The sequence below is a fragment of the Plecotus auritus genome (assembly GCF_963455305.1).
Source record: "Plecotus auritus genome assembly, chromosome: 1".
Lineage (NCBI taxonomy): Eukaryota > Metazoa > Chordata > Mammalia > Chiroptera > Vespertilionidae > Plecotus > Plecotus auritus.
In genome coordinates this window covers 48,173,592-48,188,937 of record NC_137770.1, presented here as the reverse complement: position 1 = coordinate 48,188,937, position 15,346 = coordinate 48,173,592, and the positions used below count along the sequence as shown (strand labels likewise).

The 15,346-nt window shown below is 37.2% G+C and overlaps 1 protein-coding gene across 1 annotated transcript; it reads left to right on the top strand.

Moving 5' to 3' along the window:
- Positions 1-2,146: 2,146 nt before the first annotated feature.
- Positions 2,147-11,574, top strand: LOC308249458 (uncharacterized protein C15orf61 homolog). Its single transcript, XM_080670987.1, has 2 exons — positions 2,147-2,916; positions 7,166-11,574. The coding sequence occupies exons 1-2, from the start codon at positions 2,571-2,573 to the stop codon at positions 7,291-7,293; spliced, it is 474 nt and encodes a 157-aa protein (XP_080527113.1). The 5' UTR covers positions 2,147-2,570; the 3' UTR covers positions 7,294-11,574.
- Positions 11,575-15,346: the final 3,772 nt, after the last annotated feature.

The following is a 15,346-nucleotide window of genomic DNA, read 5'->3' as shown; positions in this document are numbered from 1 at the left end:
CTAAGTATTCATATATTTATTTTTTAATTGTTGGCCACAATGTTTTTTAAACATTTACTTAGGCTTTTGAACACCAACTTCTAAGCCCCTTTGTTTATGGCCATCGAGAACTGGAACTAAAAAGAAAATCAAGCATCTGATCTGAGGTGTGAGTTTTTTGAGAAAGTATGTTCTCTCAATTATGAATGTCAAAAGAAATATCTAGAAGTCATGTTCTCCAGCTCAGAATCATCAGGTTAGGGCAATATTTTGTTCAAACACTCTTGACTACTTGGGTGTGGTCCCCCAGCTATCAGCTCTGCTTGGAGGAATTTTCTACCTTAGAAAAAAAGATAGTCAAAGAGCCTTGGATTAGGAAATCATCATTGATGAGGTTTTTCCAAGAGAGCATCTTGCAACAGAAATCCTTCAGTTCTCTAGCCCTTTTCCTAAGCCTTCATGAGAAAATGCAGTGAAACATATCTAAGTCTCTGCTTCTCCTTATCAGTGGTTTTCACAGTATATGCCACAAAACATAGGCTTTCTGAGACATACTTCAGAGGCTCCACAAATATGTGACTCGTTTCATCTTTTTAAAATAGATTTTTGTATTGCCAAAATTTAACATATTGCGAAACTGCCCACACATTAATTTGAGGTTAAGTCATTTCAGTGTAGACCCAGAATTCATCTCCACCTGCCATCTTTGTAATTGAAGCCCATGCCCAAGATTTCAAGGTGAATCATTTAAAAACCACTCATATTTGCATCTGCTTCTCTGGATCAGGATTTTCTTAATAGTATACAACCAAAACAGAGGCATAAGAAATAAACTGTCCCTAGGCAGCTATAACTGCAATTGTTCATAACCTCCAACTTAAAAAAAAAAAATGTTTCGAGCACAGAACAGCAGGGTCAAGGGTCCAGTGGCAGTGAGGCCAAAAAATACATTTTTCTGAGCGTGCTCTGAAGACTTTGTACTTATTATTTTAGCTACCCAATTTTCTTACAATTAATTCCCTTTTTGCTGAAAACAAAACAAAAAGAAACCCCACAAGACAACAACCAACCTCATTGCTGTTTTTTAAAATTTACCTATAAAGTTAATGTTAAAATCTTGAACTTTCAAATTTTTAGTAATAAAACACAAGTTTTCATCTACTTTATATGTTGAGGTTCTGTGACAGGCTTTGTTTTAAAATTTAATTTGAAAACCACAGTACTGAATAATTTCCCTGATTCCTGTCTTAGCCTCCCCCATCCATTTCTGTGCCAGTCTAACCACATCATGCCTCCACCCAAAATTTTTTTAAAAACTGTTATCTAATAGGGAATCCTATAAAGTAAAGATCAAATTATTTGCATGACTACAAGGCCCTTCAAGATTTGGCACATGGTAGTGGGTACTCAATCACTATTTGTTGAACAAATCAATAAAAGCAGGAGACTGTAAGAACTAGCCACACTATCCTATATTCCTTGAGTTTCAACAACTATAGTAATTATTATATGCTGTTTACACATAATTATTGCATTTATACACAGTGCTTTTCACACACACCATCTTATTTAAATCTAGTGTCTACAAACAAGATGAGTTTAGGAAAATAAGGGAAAATGCTTCCTTAGAAGGCAGGTATATACATTATCTCAAGAGGCTGCAACGTTTAAGATTTTCCTAACATACTATCTTGATAATGGGTCACTGAGGATTATAAAGGTCTATAAGTAAAACACTCCTGGTCTGGCGTTCACCAAGCTCTTAGGGGAGGTCAATGGTGGTACAAATCTGGGCACCACACGGAGATACCTGGGACGTTTTTTAGAAATGAACTTTTTATTTTGAAATATCTGGGACTTAAACAGTGAACATGACCACGAAGACCTAAACATGGTAATTCTCCTTGACTTTACAGCCAATGCAAATCTGGGGGCTTGGCTTTTTTAAAAAAAATATATGTATTTTTTTTATTCATTTCAGAGAGGAAGGGAGAAAGAGAGGAGAAACATCAAGGAGGGGAGAGAACCATTGATTGGCTGCCTCCTGCAGTGGGGATCTGGCCCAAATGTGGCTTATGCCCAGACGGGAATTGAACCCTGACCTCCTGGTTCATAGGTTGACGCTTAATCACAGGCTTTTAACTCACTTCCTGAGGACACCTTCTCCAGTGTTACCTCGACAACAGCGCCAACTTAAGGATCTCACTGGAGCCTGGGCCTGGGAGATGGGTGCGAGTTCTGCCACTCACTAAGGAGGTTCATACCCGAGCTGATAAGACCTCCCAAACCCTCCGCCAGCGTTATTAGCGACCACATGAGGTCATAAGTGAGGATTTCACCACTTTATTCATGCCGCTGACCCTCACCACCCCGCACCGATCACCGGGCCCACCCTGTCTCCTCCGCTCTCTTGGCAGAGGCCGCGGGACACTCGTGCGCGCCGCCGCCCCGGGGGTCTCGCGCACTCGCGCGCTGCCCGTCGGCGTCCTCGCCGCTCGCCTAGGGGGACCCGCGTGCGCGCTCCAGCCGCCCCGCCCCCAGCGGCGCGCGCCCCACGGCGTCTGCGGGGCGGGGGACGCGGCGCGCCGGCCATGGAGGCCCTGCGGAAAGCTCACGAGGCCGCGCTCCGGCTGCTGCTGAGCCGGCCCTGGGCCTCGGGCGCCGCCTCCCGCCCGAAGCCCCGCGCCTCGGAGGTGCTGACGCAGCACCTGCTGCAGCGGCGCCTGCCGCACTGGACCTCCTTCTGCGTGCCCTACAGCGCCGTCCACAACGACCAGTTCGGCCTCTCGCACTTCAACTGGCCGGTGCAGGGCGCCAACTACCACGTCCTGCGCACCGGCTGCTTCCCCTTCATCAAGTATCACTGCTCCAAGGCCCCTTGGCAGGACTTGGCCCAGCAGGACCGGTTCTTCACGGCGCTCAAGGTCGTCAACCTCGGTGAGTGGCCCGGGCGGGGGAAGCCTGTCCCACCGACGATGGCCCCACTGTTTGCAAAGCACGCTGACAACCCCCTCGCTCAGAGGCCGAGACCCCCTGCCCAGGGTCAGACCACGTTGGCCCGGGAGGAGCCTGTTTCGGCCGCGTGCAGGCTCTCCCGGGAGCACGGGCTCGCCACGCTCGCCCCTGGCTGTTGGGTTTCCCAGACACTGCCCCCGCGTCCCACCACACCCACTCCTCCAGCACAGGCCTGGGCTCTGGGCTTTGTACCCTACCCCGCCCCCCCCAGTAAGTGCTCCTCAGGGCTAAGCTGTTGCTACTGACTCGTCCCTGGAAAGTGGGCGATATCCACAGGCCTGGGGATCACCCTGGGGATGAGGCATTCCATCATCACTTCCTACCGCAGTGTAAGCCACTGGAAAGTAGCTCTGAAGTTTAAAAATATGCCTTATTGCATGGCAGGCTCTGTCCCCATGAACATATATATGCGTGCGTACATATTCTAAAATCGAACTACTTTTTTAAAGTTTCTTTGTTTTGTTAATATGAAATCCCAGCAAGTTCCTTTTGCTAAAAGCACTAAAGGTTTTCACCAGTCATATTAGTGTGTTCAGATGCTAGGCCTAAAAGATATTTAAAAGGCTGCCCCTTTAATATTTGTAGGTTTTCATGGGAATATTCTAATTCTGAGAGTGTTTACTCTTGCTGGATGTTTATTTTCTTTTGGTTAATGACAGAAGAGGCATAAACATTGGCATGAGGTGTCCTTTATAGATCGGTGAAAAATAGGCCTCAAGATGTTTTGAACCTATTAATAGCTGATACTAAATTAGTCCAAATTTTAGTAATTCAAAAGCTTGACCTGGGAGCTGAACCATGTTACCCAACCAGTTTTTTAAACTAGAATGAAAGCTACAGCAGCTGCACTAGGGTTATGTAGTCTGATCGCTCATTAAATTAAATATGGTGTGTATGTTTTTGCATATAATAACTCACAAAATGTCAGTCATGGGGTTTTTGAGCCATTGCTCCCCTGGGATTATCCTGGGTTCAATCCAGTAAGGAGATTATTTAGCAATGTGTAATCCTTTAAAATTGTCTTATTGTTTGGCTGATGAACTATAGAGCATGCCCACTAATTCTGAGGTTGATAGGAAGTTGAAAGGGTTAGGTGACTTAAATAGTTCAATTCATAATTATTTGGCATGATGACTAGAGAAAAAGTGTAACAGGAGCCGAATGCCTTCTTTTTTAAAGTTTTCACGCTTTAAAACCTAACACTTTAGGAACACCTCAATGGTTAGGGTTGGTTTTTGTTTGTTTGTTTTTGTTGTTTGTTTTAGGTAGAAAGAAATTCAAAGAAATTCAAAGAAAAGTAGGATACTTAGAACATTCTCATTTGGAAAAGTAAAACCTTTTGAAGAAAGCAAGAACAGTTGTAGTTTTTTTGGTGTGTGTTTTTTTTTGTTGTTTGTTTTTGTGGAAGAGAAGGTTGAAGAGTGATTGAATGGTCCTTTAGAAATTCAAAAAATCCTGCTCAGATGGGAATAAGAGTTTTAAGTTAAACAGAAAGGAAACTTTCTGCTCATGCATACTTTAATACAAATTGGATTGTACTGATAAAGGGAATTTATTTTTGGACTTTGTAAAGAGTAATGTATCCACGAATTTGGTAATATTTATTTTGTAATTTTGTCTGAACGTTAGGGAATGTGAATTAGAAATAGGATTCTTTCCTACTCTGTGATCTACAATTGCCCCTCTGGATCATTAAGTACATCATTTATTGATAAAAATACTCAGGATTTTATTTGTCTTCTTCCCTTCCAAATTAGAAATTATCAGAGTAATTCATTTTTCCATTTTTTAAATAATAGAGGTTTCTCTCTTACCCATTTGTTCTCTTTCTCCTCTGCCTTTTCTTCAGTGGAAGCTGACATTTTACTGATGGTTTATCAGTCTGGGTATCCTGCTGGGAAGTAGATTGAGATTTAAGAAAAGCAACTTACCATTGGAATGAATGGGTAATCGGAGACTTGCTACGAAGTTCTAATTTTTTTTAAGTGCTTAATTTGACAGTGGTTTGTTTACCTACTGTTCAGCTGACTCAAAATGAATTATTATGTGAAGAACTGACTTTCCAGTTCATTTTAATGTTATGATATGTTTCAAGCAGGCTGGAAAATTTTTAATTGTTCATGAAATCTTATAGACTTTAAAGCATATGTGCTATAGATAAAGAAAATTACGTTTTTAATGTGTAAATTATACAGCATAAGAGGCAACTCTTCCCATATAGTGTATTAGCCTGACTGTATTAAATAGACTGCAGGAAAAAATATAGAGAATTTCTGATTCCTATATCACAACTCCATCCCTGATCAAACAGCATTACTGCTAATAGCTCTTAGTTGTTTCCTAATAAGAGACATTGTTATTATTAAACTAGTAATCTTTTATCAGTCCTCCATTTTAGCTGAAAAAATATTAACCACTTATTTGTGTGGTTTTTTTTAAGTGTCAATATTTAACTGAAAACTGTGGTAAATACTGTAAAACAAACAAAAATTTCAGAGTCACCAGCTATTCCTTATGTCCTTAGAATTGGTTTAAAGGGGATATGTTATATATTTAACTCTCAGTATGTTTAGAAAATTAATAATTGCCTCTAGAGCCTGTTTTTCTTCCTCACGCCATTGATTTTCAGATTTTGAACTGTGATATCGTATTTTAAATTTATATTTTATTTCACATGCTCCCTCTACTCGTTGAATTTTTCTACCTCTCGTTCTTTTTCTTCTCTTGTCCACTACCCCACCCCTTGTCTCACTAGCCTTCCCCCCCCCACCCCCCCGCTTTTTGGTTAAATAATTTGTAAATAGCTTCATGTTGCTAGTTTTTATGGCTATTTTGTGACACTCCTTTTAGAGAATTTTTTTGTGTATTACCAAGGCAAAGAAGGTAATATATTGTAAAGTATTTCATAGGAGTTCCAGGGAACCCTGTGATAGTGAGTGACAAGCTGTGACCCAGTATATTCCTAAAAATAGAGAGGTGCCCGCTTGAATGGGCATTTTTGCTGCTTCTCATTGCCAGCTAGTGATGCTTCTCCTGATTAATCTTTGGCATTACAGTGACTGGAATGCAGCTTCAGGGAATAAGCACAAAGTAGTTCAATGCACTTATACGCTCAAAAAGAGCATAGCACAGCAAATATACTGTTGCAGAAAAATAAGAAAAAAATAAGCAATATTAGTCCTGAGCATGTGTTGATTTCTCTATTAACGAGAAAGAAAATGATTTTCCAAATGTGCAGCTCTAACCCTTTAAATTGTCATTTTTGGTCCAATTCCTACACAGCAACAATAAAATTAATACTTTATTCTGTGTAGAGCATACAATATTTTTTATTGATTCATGTGCCTATAGTTTTCTGCATATCTTTTTAATATGTTAATGGTCATTGATTTTAAATAAATGCTTTAAAAAAGGTAGGGATTGTAAAAGTTTGTGTCCAACATAGTCTCATATACATATCCAAATCTCAGTGTAGTGTATGTTTAGTTTTATGTATCACAAATGGCAGTTAATCTCAAGCATATCAGCAAAATCTTATCAAATGGAAATATTCCAAGAAAGAAACACACTGGAGTCTACTGTGTGTCTATTTTAAATAGGTTGAAAAAAAGCTTGTTTTCAATCAAATATAAAAGTACTATTTCTCATGCCTGTTACTATATTAAAATCTTTGTTAGAGTCAAGTTTTGCCATAGTTTTGAAGACCGCTATTTGACCCAATTTTTTTAAGTTGTACAAAAAAATTACTTTAGCCATCAGTGTTACTGTCTAATATAAGTATAGTAAAGTTGACCCAGTGATTTAAACTCATCCAGGAGTATCTACAACTAAATTAATGAATATTCTATGTTTGCTTATTTGTGGAAAGAATATAGAATTACTTCATAATTACTCGGAGGTAATGAATTCGTGCTTGTAAAGTGCTTTGAACTAAAATTTATACCAGCCGTATCTTTAGGTTTAAAAATCTCTAGGCTCACACAATTGTTATGTTCCCCAAACAGATGAAACTTTAGCCCTTAGGTAGAGTCAATACTTACTCATATTTTTATAATTTGATAATTTGTTGACATTGCTAAAGAGTGCTATGCAACTTATATCATGACAAATATATGGGTGCATGATTAATAACTATTGACATTGGGAAATAATGTATTCATTTGTTTTTTAGGTATTCCAACTTTATTATATGGACTTGGCTCCTGGTTATTTGCTAGAGTCACAGAGACTGTGCATACCAGTTATGGACCAATAACAGTTTATTTTCTAAATAAAGAAGATGAAGGTGCCATGTATTGAAAGTGTGCATTGGAGAACATAAATATCAGTGGATTTTCTCTTGTGTGTATGTGCAATATTTATTTTTGATCCTTTAAAATAAAACTTTTGCAAACACCTTGTTCTTTCTATGGTGTCTGGTGCTTTAAGATGAATCATGGCCCTCCAGAGGCAAAGCTTTTCATACATTGTTATATATCACATACTCTGTTAGCCCATGGGAACTAGAAACACATGATGCTTATACCAATTTTTTCCCTAGAACTAGATTAAACTACAGTTAAAAATAATTATATATAGATTCTTTAGTTAGGTATTAACAAATTCCCTTTGAAGAGAAAATAATAGACACCCACACAAAGAAGAAAGAGGAACATCTTTTATATAACATTGGAAAAGTAGGATATATTGTGGAGATAATATAATATTATTGGTAAATCCAAAATTGATGAGAATTCTATTCACAATCTGAAATTTAAACCATTTAGCTGCCAGGATTTTAAATAGAAATTTAATAAAGCCCTTGTACCATTTACCTGGATAAGAGGTAAACTTTTAAAAAAAATTTATTGAATGTATTGGGATGACATTGGTTAATAAAATTATATAGGTTTCAGGTGTATATTGTATGTTCACCACCCCAAGTCCAGTCTCCTTCCATCACCATTTATTCCTGCTTTACCCTCTTCTACCTCCCCACAACTCCCTTTCCCCCGGTAATCACCATACTGTATTCTGAGTGTTTTTTTTTTTTCTTTGCTTCATCCCTTCACCTTTTTCACCCAGTCCCCAAACCCCCTCCCCTCTGACAGCTGTCAGTCTGTTCTCTATGAGTCTTGTTTCTATTTTGTTTGTTTATTTTCTTACTAGAGGCCCGATGCACGAAATTCATGCAAGAGTAGGCCTTCCTTCCCCTGGCTGCTGGCACCGGCTTCCCTCTGGCACCCAGGACCCGGGCTTCCCTCGCAGCCCCAGATTCGTCTGGAAGGTAGTCCGGAAGGACATCCGGAAGGACATTCAGTCTAATTAGCATATTATGCTTTTATTATTATAGATTGCCTAAAGAATCCAATACCAACTATAATAATAACACTGGTTAATGTAAATGCAGCAAGATGAATGAAATGAAGACTTATTAAAAGTTAAAATAGCATGCTGATAAAGCTGTAAGAACAATTAAGATCCAGAAAGATGCAGAAAAAAATAAATTTGATAACTGTTTATAAAAGCAATTAGCTGAAATGGTACCTATCTATAGACTTATTGGTGATGGGAAGTGGGCTGAATTTTTAAAGACCTGATGGCAGTTTTGCATTATAATTTTATTAAGATAATTGCATTTTTGAAAGCTAAGTCATTTAAAAAATTTATCCTTGGGGGTAGTTACAGAATACCCAGATGAATGGTAAATTTCAGAAAGTTGGAGTAATTTAGGGAGAACTAAGTAGAATTATTTAATTTCTAAACCAATGGATGTTTAAGATTTATGATCTCTCCCATAATTACAAACATACATTATATATCATTTTATGTTAATGTGTTGTTGACACTCTACAACATTTACACATTTTGTGCAAAATATTTTATAAAGTTTAAACAACATTTGGGTGCTTGCTTCTGGCAAATCAGTAGAGAAAGTGAGTGGAAGTGATTGAGGTGAAAGCACCAGAATAATGAGGTGATACAAACTGGCTTCGTTAAAGGTAGTCATTTTAAATAAGCTACAGAGAGTGAAGTGTTCTTCAAATATATGTACTGCTCACTTGTCTAAAAGCAATTCTAAGTAACACTTTAATCAAAGAAGTATTTATGCCAGTATAGTTGGTCCAGAAGAATATACTTGACACTAGTTAAATGAATGGCTTACACAAAGGAGATAGTGTTACATTAAGCTTCATTAATAATAAAACTGACTATTAGCATTTTGCATGGAAGGCTAGAACTGATTTTCTCTGTAATGGGCCACATTAAATAACTGTAGCTCATAAGTTTTAAGTCAAATACTGCTCATTTATTGCTGCTGCTCTTGTCAATACTTGTTGTAAAGGTTTGGTCCCAATACAAGGCTGATAAAATGGCTTTTAATTACCAAACTATAAATACAGCTTTTCAGTAGAGTTGCACTTCTTTTCACACTGGCCTGTTTGATTTCTGATAATTTGTACTGCTGACTCTGCTTACCTGTTTTCCAATAGCTATAGTCAGTGTGACTTCTTGTCCATATGGTGATAGGTAAGTCTCCTTGGAGAACATCTTTGACAAACTACCCTATTGATCTCTGTAATTCTCTGCTGCTTGCAGCATTAAGTAGAGCCATGATTTCTTGCCTGATGTGCTCACTGTGTAACAATTAAGCAAATATAATATTTTCTTGTATTACATGAAAATCAATAGACCTCTTGCTCTCGTGGAGTTGATCATGGTGAAGGATGAACTCAGCGATGGCTAAGGGCATGGTTCAAATATTAAAATAGCATTCATGGGATTTATTAAGTATTGTGGTGAACCTTATAGTCTGAAAAAATGCTCCCCATTGAACAGTAATGGTTTAAGTTTTTTCTTTAAATTTGGATATTACATTGAAACATTGTGGCCTAAAAGGGATAAAGTATAAATGCTGGAAGTCGGGAGATTGATTCTATGTGTAGTATCAATGCTATCTTTTAACCTCAGGTTAATAACTACTCTTCCTTTGTGTTTTCCTTTTTGCTCCTGTAATCCGAGAAGGACAAAACAAGAAACCTTTCTACCTTAAAATGTATCATGAATATGCTTGTAAGCAATTGTTGTTTTACTTTTATTTCAGTAAAAGCTGTTGTCCTTATTTTCTATTCCATATATATTTATGTTTAGAAGACTTCATTAATAAAAATATTTTTAAAACAATGTCAAAGAAAGAAAGAAGACACATTAACGATGTCTTATGTGTGTCTGTGAACATACTGGATATGCCTAAGGTGGCAAGCAGGGGCCAGGTGGACCCTAGTTTTCTGGATGTCAGAAGTTTTCTTAATGAAGAAACCAAAGGCAGCTTTTTTGCCTTTACCTCTTTAATGGGATTTTGCCTTTAAAATAATATAGGCAAAACTATTTTTAATACAGGTGCATTTTTAATATAATACCTTGTATCCCTTCTATTGTTATTTCCATACAAATGAATTATTCAGTATTGGAAGAAATTTCTAGTCAAAATTCTTAGTTCCTGTGTAAGTGATGAACCACCATAAAGATGAAGTAACAGAGTTGGGAGCATGACAGAAGTTGCTAATATAAAAATCCCTGGTTTCTCAATGCTGATATCTTAACATACCAAATTATACAAATAGTTATAATTTCATTCCATATTTAGTCATTATTACTTTTGTTGTCCAAAGTCACCTGAGAATATTTTTCCATTGATTTTTACAGAGAATGGGAGGGAGGGGAAGAGAGAGAGAAACATCAATGTGAGAGAGACACATCTATTGGTTGCCTCCTACATGAGCCCTGACTGGACCTGTGATGGAACCTGCAACCCAGGTATGTGCCCTTGATTGGGAATTGAACCTGTGACCCTTTGGTGCATGGGCTGATGCTCTAACCACTGAGCACCACCTGCCAAGGCTATTTTATTGACTTCAGTAAAAATTGAAACAACTTTAATTCTTTTTTTAAAAAACATCTTTTTATTGATTTCAGAGAGGAAGGGAGACGGGGAGAGAGAGAGAAACATCACTGATGAGAATCATTGATCAGCTGCCTCCTGCACACCCCTGACTGGGGATGGTGAGCCCACAACCCCCACATGTGCCCTTGACCAGAATCGAACTCGGGACCCTTCAGGCCACAGGCCAATGCTCTATCCACTAAGCCAAACTGGTTAGGGCTAATTTTAATTCTTAAAAGCCATATGTATCTCTTTTTAAATACACATTTTATTTTGTGTCATATTTATATTCACTTAAAACTATAATCACAGAACACCTAGAATTCTTCATGAAATAACTGTTAAAGAATGAGTGATGTTTGAATGAGTGGGGTGACATACAGAAAAGGATCTTGATTTCATTTCATTTAAAAGCCAATACAGATAACAGAAACCTTATTCTAAAGTTACCATATCAGGTATCTACTTTTTTTCAGCACTTGCTATTCAGACTGTAATGACGTTTGGGGGCATCTTAACCTAAACAAGTACTTAGCATTACATCTCACCTGGGTCAACAGTCTAGGGTATCAAAGTTAAACTGTGTTACTGTAAATTAATGGAAAATGTAACTGCATTTTGCTGGAAGATCAATGTCCAATAAAGGCTGCACAATCAAATCTTGTTGTAATGATTGAGGTATTTAATTGGTTTCAAAGATAAGGTGGTAATCAACACAGCTTTAACTGATCTTTTTTACTAGTTCAATTACATGCTAATGACTAGTGCCAAGACAGAATCTTTAACTACTTATACTTATTAAATCTTATGTTAGTAATGAAAAATTACTTTAGCTACACAATCGATACAACGCAAATCTTAATTACTATATTTCACTTTTTACCATTTCATGTGCTTGACAAATGTTTCACAAGAGCTTTCCCAACAATAAGAACTGTTATTGGTAGTGACCACAGTCCACAGAATATTTTTCTAATATAAAGTGGAAATCAGATGTTGAGAAATTATTTTTCTTTAAATGAAAACATGGCTAAAATAGTTTCCACTGGCACAAGTTTGGCCATCCAGCTACTTCTCAGAACTCTGTTCTGCTAATGGAGAGTGCATTTAATACAACTGGGATAAAATAAATCCAAAATGGTTTTAGTAAGCGTATCTCTAAAAGTTCAGTTTTCTTTCTAGTAAAGAAATTGATTTCATACAGAACCTACTATAAAATTCTCTTATTTTGGGAAATTGTAAAAGTTCGTAAAGGCAAATAACAAAAGAATTTTGAAAAGGTACTTCATCAACATTAAAAACTTTTGCACTTCAAACAACTCTATCAAGAAAATGAAAAGACATTGACAGAATGGGAGAAAATAATTTGCAAATCATGTATTTAATAAAATGGATTTGAACAGACATCTCTCCATAGAATTTATACAAATGGCTACCAAGCACATGAAAATATTAACTATATGGAAATGCAAATCAAAACTACAATGAGATGCCATTGTATATCCACTACGATGGCTATAATAAAACAGATAATAACAAGTGCTGACAAGGATGTGGAGAAATTGGAACCTTATGCATTGTCAGTGGAAGTGCAAAATAGTGCAACTACTTCAGAAAAACTTGGCAGTTAAATATTAAACATGGAGTTATAATATGTCCTAACAAGTATACTTCTAGTTATATACCCTAGAGCAGTGGTCAGCAAACTCATTAGTCAACAGAGCCAAATATCAACAGTACAACGATTGAAACTTCTTTTGAGAGCCAAATTTTTTAAACTTCTTCTAACACCACTTCTTCAAAATAGACTCGCCCAGGCCGTGGTATTTTGTGGAAGAGCCACACTCAAGGGGCCAAAGAGCCGCATGTAGCTCGCGAGCCGCAGTTTGCCAACCACTGCCCTAGAGAACTGAAAACATGTTCACACAAAAGTTGTGCCCCTAGCCCAGGGGTCCTCAAACTTTTTAAACAGGGGGCCAGTTCACTGTCCCTCAGACCGTTGGAGGGCCGGACCTTAGTTTAAAAAAAAACTATGAACAAATTCCTATGCACACTGTGGGCCCGGGATGAGTCGGCTGCTAAGCAGGACAGGCAGCGGCACCCGGCGGGCCAGATAAATGTCCTCGGCGGGCCGCATGTGGCCCGCGGGCTGTAGTTTGAGGACGCCTGCCCTAGCCGGTTTTGCCCAGTGGATAGAGCGTAAGCCGGCAGACCAAAGGGTCCTGGGTTCGATTCTGGTCAAAGGGCACATACTTTTGTTGCAGGCTCTTCCCCGGCCCAGGCCCTGGTTGGAGCACGTGCAGGAGGCAGCCAATCAATGTGTTTCTCTCACATCGATGTTTCTCTCTGTCTTTCCCTCTCTCATCCACTCTCTCTAAAAGATCAATGGAAAAATATCCTCAAGTGAGGATTTACTAAAACAAACAAAAAACTTGTACACAAATGTTCAGAGTAGCATTATTTATTCTAGCAATAAAGTGGAAACACTTCAAATATCCATCAATGGATGAATGAATAAATAAAATATGGCATATTCACACAATGGAATATTATTTTGCCAGAAAAAAGGAATGAGGTACTTATACATGCTGCAGCATTGATGAAGCTTGAAAACATTATCCTAAGTGAAAGAAGCCAGTCATAAAAGACTACATATTGTGTGATTCCATTTATATGGAATATCCAGAATAGGTAAATCTATAGACAGAAAGTGGTTAGCAATTGCCTAAGGCTGGAGAAGTTGGGAGGAAATGAGGAGTGACTTAATGAGCATGGGGTTTCTTTTTGGGGTGATGAAACTTCTAAAACTGATGGTGGTGATGGTTGCACAACCCTGACCATACTCAAGACATTCAATTGTACACTCTAAATGGAAATTAGTGAAGGGGCCCTGGCCGGCTAGCTCAGTTGGTTAGAGCATCATCCCAATATGCCAAGGCTGCAGGTCCAATCCCCGGTCAGGGCACATACAAGAAACAACCAATGAACGCATAAATAAGTGGAACAACAAACTGATCTCTCTCTCTCTCTCTCTCTCTCTCTCTCTCTCTCTCTCTCTCTCTCTCCCCCCCCCTGGTTCCTCCCCCCCCCCAAATCAATAAATAATTTCTCTCTAAAATAAATTTTAAAAATTAGTAAAGGATTCAATATTACTATGTTAAAATATAATTGCATGATTTCTATAGAAAGTGACTGAGTTTGGGAAAATGTTAGGTAAAATAAGCGAATTTAACATCATTTTATATGTTGCAGTCTTGGAATTTAAAAAATTTTAGTTATGAAACCTAGTTTTAATTAAATAAATCCAATTTGGGATAATTTTTAGTAGCATTAAGAAAAGGATATACTTGATTTAAGATTAGTTAAGATAAGGCCAAAGAAAAGCACGTAAAATGTTGGTAAATGAAAATATCCTTTTTAAAATCCTAGTTGCTGGATAAAGAATATCAGCTACTACTAGAATGAGGTTTTATATAGTGTTACTTATAGCTATTTTAGCTGCATTTATATCATTTTAAATACAGTTTATGAACATAGTACTACTCTATTATATTATTAATTTATTTGCAGAGATATTTATAGTATCAATTTAAAGGCTGTAAAACTTCATGGAAAGTAGCTTAAACACAGGATTTTTATAAACAAAAGCTTTCAGTTTTTAAAAGGAAAACATGGAAGCTGTACTTCTTAAAGAAGATATGGAGTGTTTTGTTGTTGATAATGATAGAATTATGAACCTTATAAACTCAGTATTTTTTAGTTAACCTAAATACATAAATCTATTTGAATTCATTTTATGAAAAGAGATATGTCATTAGATATATGATCATTATATACTTTAGTGATTCATGGACCTTGTTACATACATGCTTTGTAATGTATGAATTATTTAGTAAGAAAAATCACAATAATTTTGTTGTTACTCAAAAATTTATGGGTTGGCAGAAACAATTATGCAGCCCCTGAAGCTGGTATGTTAAGGTAACATCATTAATGCTACATAGTATGATTTTTTTAGTAGTTATTTGACATAACCTTTACGGCTAGAATATATCAGTAATTTTATAACAATCTGTCTATAAATGGAATATTGAATTTATTAAACACAAAATGAATCATTTTACTCTGTGTTAAGGTCATTATTTAAAATGATATTTAAATAGTTGTTTACCCAAACCCCAAAGGAAGATTAAAAATATAAAAATATAGAAATCAATACTCTAATAAATAGATATAAATTTAAAATTTCATTTAATGAAAGTAGGTATTTTTTATTTATTTTTATAATATATTTTTATTGATTTCAGAGAGAAAGGGAGAGGGAAAGAGAGATAGAAACATCAATGATGAGAGAGAAACATTGATTGGCTGCCTTCTGTATGCCCCCCACTGGGGATCGAGCATATAACCTGGGCATGTGCCCTTGAC